The sequence below is a fragment of the Sardina pilchardus genome, chromosome 16, assembly GCF_963854185.1.
Source record: "Sardina pilchardus chromosome 16, fSarPil1.1, whole genome shotgun sequence".
Lineage (NCBI taxonomy): Eukaryota > Metazoa > Chordata > Actinopteri > Clupeiformes > Clupeidae > Sardina > Sardina pilchardus.
Window position 1 is genome coordinate 24982555 of NC_085009.1, and position 8791 is coordinate 24991345.

Here is an 8791-nt window from a genome sequence, read left to right on the forward strand (position 1 = left end):
GTTTGCACGATTCACTTCTGATATTCGTGGTTGCGTGCGGTCAACTTCCATTACGGAAGACCCATATGGGAATATAGGACTTCCATTATGGGAGACCCATGTAGGAATATAAGACTTCCATAGCAGGAGACCCATATGGGAATATGGGACACTGACAGAAATATAGGTTTCCGATGAGCAGGTTGTATCATGAAGTGGAGGAAGTCGCAACTTGCATAATCTAACTTAGTCCCCAGAAATCAACCATACTGGCCACACCAGCAACACCACCACGGATAGTGGTAGGCCACTCTGGTTCAGACATAGCCTAGAGTCAAGTCTTGGTTACAGCTGATCAAGTGGTAGCTGCCATGTTGTTTAAGTCTACCACGTTACCCTAGCCCGCCCCCCCCCCCCCCGGCCCAGCAACCCCAACGTCCACCCGTATAATCTAAGACACAAAGGAAGTGACCGTTAAGTTTAGTTCTGTACTTACACCAATGAGGATAGATAGCACATACATCATCTGGTAACATCTTCAAGATCATAATTTTTGACACAAACGAGTGAAACACACACATGAAGCTTCCAGCGGAGAGAGCGGCCAGCCACAGAGAAAGTCTTTCTTCCACACAGCAGTAAACAACCCCCACCCCCCCCCCACTCCCATCGAGGAACGCCTCTCAACTTTGGCTCGTGCCCATCCAAACATCCGACCACTTTCTGCAGCACACAGCCAGTCAGAAAACATTCCGCTAACGTCCTCGAAAAAAATTCCTGACAAAATAAATTCTTCGTACCTCTACACTCTCAACCAGCCTTTCCCGTACAGGAAGCGGTTCGTGCCCCGAATCGTGGCCGACTCGGCACGGATTAGGGCCGGATTAGGGCCGTACCCCATAACACAGTCCGCTCTCGCGTTACAGGCAGTGACGCTTTCAGTAGTTAATAAATAAATACTCTTCATATGTCAATAGATTACGCAATATCAAGGTCTATGTTTTAGTTCACTTTGGAGAAGATCAAGCTTCGAGGAAACTCAACACACAGTGGAGGGGACCACACAACCCTGGCAAGAGATACATCTGTATATTTCTTCACATTCGTTTACGTTATACTATATGTTTCATATATATATATATATATATATATAATGTGTACGTTTTCACAATTCGCTTTACAGATTTGCCATAAATAGAGAGGGTTCGGGGAGTCCTTAATCTATTATTACATTTATAAAAACATCTTACAGGATATTTGTACCACACACACATTTTTCAACTTTTTGCATTTAAGTAACTCCTTTTTTCTTAAAGTGCAAGGCAAGATAAAATCATTTTGAAATGCATGATGTACAGCATCTGTTTGCACACACACACACCCACACACGCACACATGCACGCACGCACGCGTGCATACACACACACAAAGAAAAAAAAAATCTCTATGAAAAAAAAAAGAAACACCTCTACACTTGTAAGTTAAACCACTGCACTCAAAATGAAATTGGCACGAATGTACTTTACATCACTGAAGCTACTGGAACAACAGCCATCCAGCAGAAACAAATAAAGAGTTTTTTTTTTCAAGTCTCTTTTCAGAAAGAACGGGAGCGGTATTAAAATCTTACTGCGTTTAGTCCACACAGACAGCAGCACTGGAAGGCATGCAATGACATTGATCATCTAAAGGGGATTAAATAGTACTCCTAGGTCTACACAGAGCCCAGCCATAATCAAAGTCCAAAGGTTACATTCAAGACAAGTATGTGTGTGTGCGCGATTTTTTTTTTTTTTTTGTCGTTGTTGGTTGGTTTGTTTCTTTTTCCACAGACATTGAAATCTTAAAAGTTTTTTGTTCTTATTGGCAAAAGGAAGAGAGTAAGAAGTCTGAGATTTTTCAAGAAGAGGAAAGAAAGTGTCCCATGGCTTCTGATGAGTAATACAGAGAGAAAGAGACAGAGAGAGAGAGAGAGAGAGAAAGAGAGATAGTAACTTTGTTATTTGAGTACCAAAAAAATGTGTAACTTCATGCAAGGAATCTTAAGTAAACATACTAAGTCAGGTGGGAAGCAGAAAATCAAGCGAGGCAGCGAGCGAAAGAAGAGAGAGAAATAAAGAAAACTAGATGGCTTTGGGGTGAGGGGGTTGTCCCCCCCCCCTTCCTCCACTCACTGGTAATCTTTGCCCACACTCCAGGCAATCAAACGCACATCTGCAGGGCGAAAAAAAACAAAACAAACGGCAAACGAATGTGACCACAACGCCGATGCAATGCTATGCAATTCAGGCACAAAGCCCTTGACAGCAATAGCTCCCCACTGTTTGTTGGAGAAAAGGTGAGCAGGGGATGGTTTACGCGTTTTCCTGTCCTCCCCTGCGTCCGGCAGCAACAGCGCCCCTGCTGGACGGGAGGTCAAAGTGGCCCCAGCGTTAAAGCGGTTCTCCCAGATCCTTAATTGCCTGCAGAATCCGCCTCACATGGCCCACCTTTGAAATCCCAAGATCCTGGGGACAGACAAGCAGACAACGAATGGGTTAGTATTTAAATCACACCACACACACACACACACGCACACACACACACACAGACACACAGACACACACACACACACACACACACACACACACACACACACACAGACACACACACACACACACACACACACACACACACACACACACAGACACACACACACAAGTGTTTTGCCAGTAATACGTGCATGGATGTGACTGGCAAAAGGGAAAAAAGCAGAAAGATATCCGCAGCAGATAGCGCAGCGTGACTACCCCCTCCCCCCCTTTGCTGCCCTGCCCCAACACCAGCCATTCCGAATCATTATCATAGAAAATATAATATTCAGATACGCAACTTAATTATTATAAGGCCATTTTATAACAACACTAACAATAATAGGTATATTTGTATGCATGTATTTATTTTATTTTATTTTATTTTATTTCCTTCCAACTGGCTGCAGACCCACTGGCTGCGGCCCCTCTGGCACCTCCTGGTGGCGCCCACTTCCAAAACCGCTGTGCTCTATCATATAACATAATATATTGATTGAAACCTTTATTTAATATTCTCGGGATTACATTGAGGGCAACCCTCTTTTTCAATGCAGCCGAGATACAACAAAAGTTATGCATGAGCCTGTCGAGGCTACACACAGAATGCAACTGCAGGGTATCTGCACATTTTTTATCAACAAATTTAATAACTTTTAAGACCTTTTTAAGACCTCTAAGAATAAAAATTAAGACCATTACCACGGCAAAAAAATATATATACAAAGTACATTCTAGGCTGTTCAGTTTACCAAAGCACATTTGTATTTGAGTGACAGTGCAAATGGTGCATGTCAGGCAACTGCCTTCTCAATACTACAACAATACTGCTGTAAATAATGTACAAACAGTGTGTAAACAAATCAAGTTGCAAATGACAACTTAAACACAGTTAAAAAAATGGACAAGGCTCCCGACTAACTTTTTGCGTTGGTTGCACTGGTGCGCTTAACTTTTTTTTCAGGTGCACCAGCACAAAATGTAGGTGCACCCACATTTTTCATTGCATAGCTTTCTAACAGCAAAAGGTCACATTTTTATCGCACTCCTTTCATAATGTGAATGACTTTTCATATTTGATAAAAAAAAATCATTCACATTATATATAATCATTCAAATTATATAACCCCCCTTTTTCCCCCTTTAATTTCTATATACTGAAATTTCTGATATTCATGACTGCACACTTTATGCAGATTATATAGCCTACTATTTGTATTACAACTCTAGGCCTACCTCTTAATTCAGCTGTCTGATTGATGCCTCAAAATATTGTAAACAAAGTAGCATAGTTGGCTAGCTTATCATAGTCTACTGGTTGGACTGTTCAGTTTCCCCAACATGTGTTTAAGTTTCAAGGTAGGCTGATACTTTTTCTCCTTGGGACAGGTCCTTTTAGTCTTGGAGTTGGAAAACATTGGTGATGAGATGATCACTCAACTTGAATGCAAAAAAATTAATCAAATGTGCAGCATGCTATGATGCTAACCGGATTTCATAATAATTTAGCTAGTCGTCTTTGCTAGTCGTCATTGCTTTTTTCACGATTGTGAATGTTTTATTTGGACTAAATATGCATGTCGAGGGGTGGGTGTCCATTGAGCGCGCACGAGAGAGAGAGAGAGAGAGAGAGAGAGAGAGAGAGAGAGAGAGAGAGGGGCCAAGCCGAGGAGGTTTATTTCTATACTGTTTGGTAAAGTTGCACGCATAGTCTACAATGAAAACAGGCGAAAGAAATGTATGCTCTCACCCGAAAAGTGTCAGGTGCGTCAGGTGCACCAAGCGTCAGGTGCACCAAATCTTCGCGTCTGCCACTCTGAAACACTATCTCCGTCTGTTTCAGGCCTACGAACGCACACGCTACTTCTTACTGTGTTGTTACATTGTAACACCCACAATATTTCGGCTTTGAGTGTGTCACTGTCCACATTCACAAAGCTGACGAAACTGACTCGGCACGGCATGAAATTTAAGACCTCCTCATCGGAAATTCTAGAATTCAAGACATTTTAAGACCTTGAAAATCCCCCCAAAAAATTACGACTTTTTAAGACTTTTTAAGGACCCGCGGGGACCCTGAACTGTGGGGTTATGGGACTTGTTTTTTTTTGCAAAAACCTACATATAAACCAGCCAATACTGTGTGTGCATATAAACTATATATGTCACAGCATCACAGCATGCCCTTTATTAGGGTTCACCTCTGACTAGTTTAATATAGACAAACACACACCAGCACTGGCCAGCCCTCTCCACAGAGGGCTGTGAACCTGTGACCTACAGACCCACATCTTACCCCTGTGCAAAGAGTATAGAAGTACCTCTATACTACCACAGCACAGCAGTCCCACACCTTACCCCTACACCACCAACACACTACAAAATCAGCTCAATATTGTGTGCAAGACTGATGTTTACCAGGGACACCAACACTTTTCATCACTGTCACTATAAGGTACATTTGTGCAGTCCCACACCTTACCCCTCCACCACCAACACACTACAAAATCAGCTCAATATTGTGTGCAAGACTGATGTTTACCAGGGACACCAACACTTTTCATCACTGTCACTATAAGGTACATTTGTGCAGTCCCACACCTTACCCCTCCACCACCAACACACTACAAAATCAGCTCAGTACAAGACTCCAAGTTTCCCAAGGACACCAACACTTTTCATCATTGTCACTCTCTGTAAGTTCACCTCTGACTGGACACATCCGCGCAGTCCCACACCTTACATCTACACCACCAACACACTACAAAATCAGCTCTATATTATGTGCAAGACTGATGTTTATACCAAGGACACCAACACGTTTAATCTGTGTGACTGTAAGTTCACCTCTGACTGGACTCATCCACCCACCCCCTAACCACAGCTGCACTCTAGTCACCCCTAAGCACAGTGGGCTGTGAACCTCTGACTTGACATATGGCAGCCTCACACCTGTGGACTCTAACACCTAGAGTCCACATCAACAGGGCCTAAGTATTTGTTAGCAAAAGCCTACAGTATATACACTATATTGCCAAAGTATTGGGTCACCAGGTCCTGCCTTAACCCCCCAATATGAACTTCAGTCACATACTGTTCTTAATCCATAGGGCTTGATATGACATTGGTCCACCCTTTGCAGCTACAGTATAACAGCTTCAACTCTTCTGTGAAGGCTTTCCACAAGGTTTAGGAGTGTGTTCATGGGCATTTTTGACCATTCTTTCAGAAACACGTTTGTGAAGTCACATTCTGATGTTGGATGAGGAGACTGGCTCTTTAATTCACCCCAAAGGTGTTCTATTGGGTTGAGGTCAGGACTCTGTGCAGGCCAGTCAAGTTCATCCACACCAAACTCTGTCATCCATGTCTGGATGGAACAGATCAAGTTGGAACAGGAAGTGCCCATCCCCAAACAGTTCCCACAAAGTTGGGAGCATGGAATTGTCCAACATTTCCTGGTCAATGCTGAAGCATTCAGAGTTCCATTCACTGAAACTAAGAGGCCAAGCCTAGCTCGGGATATCCCCTTTTTTTGAAGATAAAACTTGTATTTTATCAAACTGAACTGTCCCTGTGTCTTTCCACATTTTTGGGATTATGTCCCCCGTTTTTGTCTCGGACATCTGGACACCTTAATTTAGGCTGCCATTCAATGCAATGCAAATGCCTATATGAACCCCCATGCCAGGCACACACTTGCTGGGCTGTAGTCAGCAGGTGCATAGCCACACGCATAGCAATGGCAGGTATCTTTTGTAGGATACAGACCTGCTAATTATGCTTAATAGGTTGGCTACTTTTTAGAACAGCATTCCTCAAGGTTGCTTTAAAGTCACTCCTCGCTTCATTAAAGATGGCATTTCATGATCCTTTTATCAGTAAAACCTCTTATTCCTTTGAGTTTGGTTTCAGGTGCGACCTCTAGATTAAGCTTATTTTCTGTGATTTTCTCTGTTCTCACAGCGTGTTGACCCCCTGAACCTCGGAGATGGTGGCTATTTATCTTGAAATCATCGCTATTGCTGTAGCGTGTCAGCATAACTGTATGACTCAGTAGGTCAAAGTGGTCCCTTTTGTTCCCATTTGATTTAAGCAGCCCTGTCTGGTTTGAGTCCCATCAAAGAGACGATGCAGTCATGAACGGAAAGGTTAATGGAGGAGGATGTTCATTCATGAATACAACTGGCATGATCTCAAGAGTCCATTATTCATCATGTCAACTTATTTAGCTTAATGTTTTATTTCATAGTGCATTTCAACACAGCTGTTCATGTCAAGCAACTTTGGTCAACTTGAACTGTCATCTGGACATGCAAAAGTGTCTGTGCACTGAACTCTAAAATACTTTTATTTTATTTTTACAATTAAATTGAATTTGAATTATCGGAATTAAATCACACTGCCAGAATGTGTCGACAACTGCGCTCTAAAGGACAGTCAAGGGCCGGGTTTCCCAGAATCGTTAAGAAGCTCTTAAGTGCTAAGAACTTCTTAGGAGCGTTCTTAGAACATTCTTACAACGCTTCTAAGAAGTTCTTAGCACTTAAGAGCTTCTTAACGATTCTGGGAAACCCGGCCAAGGACATTTTTGAAGATGCATTGGCTCCTGACTATGTCATTTCCTGAAACAAAATGGCGGCGCTGTGCGCTCCAGTGGCCTGCAGGGCCTGCAGTACCTTAAGGTCTTGCCTCTGAAGCTGTGCCAGCTGCTGCCAGCTCTGGACGTGCTGAAACCTCTCTCTGTACTCCCCTAACCCCAGCGCCTCCAGCCAATCAGACACCTCCACTGAGTCCCATCTCTCTGCTTTTGGAACACACACACACGCCCCACCACACACACACACACACACACACATGAGGAGACAGACAGACAAGACAAGACGCACACATGGGAAGACAGACAGACACACAAACGTACAGGGAGACAGACGCACGCACACACGCACACACACACACACACACACACACACACACACACACACACAGTGTAGAAGACAAACCAATGGCAAACGACCACCACACACACACACACACACACACACACATGAGGAGACAGACAGACAAGACAAGACACACACACATGGGAAGACAGACAGACACACAAACGTACAGGGAGACAGACAGACAGACACACACACACACACACACACACACAGTGTAGAAGACAAACCAATGGCAAACGAAGACACGGTGTAAAAGCAGAAGACAGATAGACAGACAGACAGGCAGACGTAAAATAAATCTAAACGGCACAGCACATACACTTGAGGCAAACCACCAACACACACACAGAGAGAAGCAGAAGCAGAAGCAGAAAACAAACGACAGAAAGCAACAGAGCAATGACAGTCTGAACCCAACTTACACGTGGCCATGATGCCTGCATGGGTCTACACACCTCACCTACACCTGAGCGGGTATACGAGACTGACGCATGAAGTCTACTTATGAGACTGATGTAGGGGTACAAGTGAACAGCGGAGCAGTAGACGGGTCCTAAGGAGAGAGACTAGGGATCTAGATTCATAATGATGGATGACTCACCAAGGACTCAGCAGGACTCATTAGTGTCTGTGAGTCCTTTTAGATGCTACAGTAAATGAGTAATGATGGCCACGGGGAGGTGTCTGTATTTCCACATATTATTGGAACAGTATAGATGTCTTAAGGAAATACTTGGCATCTATATTCATTATGGCCACGGGTTGTCTGTATATCCACATATTATTGGAACAGTATGGATGTCTTAAGAAAATACTAGGCATCTATATTCATTATGGTCATGGGGTGTCTGTATTTCCACATATTATTGGAGCAGTATTCATGGGTTTCATCAGGTCCCTTTCCACAGATACATAAATTGATGCCTTAAGTAGAGACTAGGTACCAGTATGTTCATTACGGCCATGGTATGTCTGTATTTCCAGATATCATTGGAGCAGCATAGATGTCTCAAGGAAATACTAGGCATCTATATTCATTATGGTCACGGAGTGCCTGTACTTCCAGACATTATTGGAGCAGTATTCATGGGTTTCATCAGGTCCCTTTCCACAGGTGTATTAATCAAGCACCATGCAGTTTGCATTCATAATCTACATGTAGGTGCTTGATTTTATACACCTGTGGAAAGGGACCTGATGAAACGCATAAATTGATGCCTTAAGGAGAGACTATGTATCTATACTCATTACAGTCATGGTGTATCTGTATTTCCATATATTATTAGAGCAGTGTAA

General features: G+C 43.2%; 1 protein-coding gene across 6 annotated transcripts in view; it reads right to left on the reverse strand.

Moving 5' to 3' along the window:
* Positions 1-1091: 1091 nt before the first annotated feature.
* si:dkey-172j4.3 (diacylglycerol kinase eta) overlaps positions 1092-8791 on the reverse strand; it is a 108773-nt gene continuing 101073 nt past the window's right edge. For 4 of the 6 annotated variants that reach the window (XM_062515696.1, XM_062515695.1, XM_062515694.1 and 1 more), the window contains 2 exons: positions 7229-7356; positions 1092-2486 (listed from right to left, as the gene is read on the reverse strand). In XM_062515696.1, the coding sequence (XP_062371680.1) occupies positions 2412-2486; positions 7229-7356 (203 nt within the window). In that variant the 3' untranslated portion in view covers positions 1092-2411. The remainder of the gene's footprint in view (positions 2487-7228; positions 7357-8791) is intronic. The other 2 variants (XM_062515693.1, XM_062515697.1) reach the window with 2 other exon arrangements.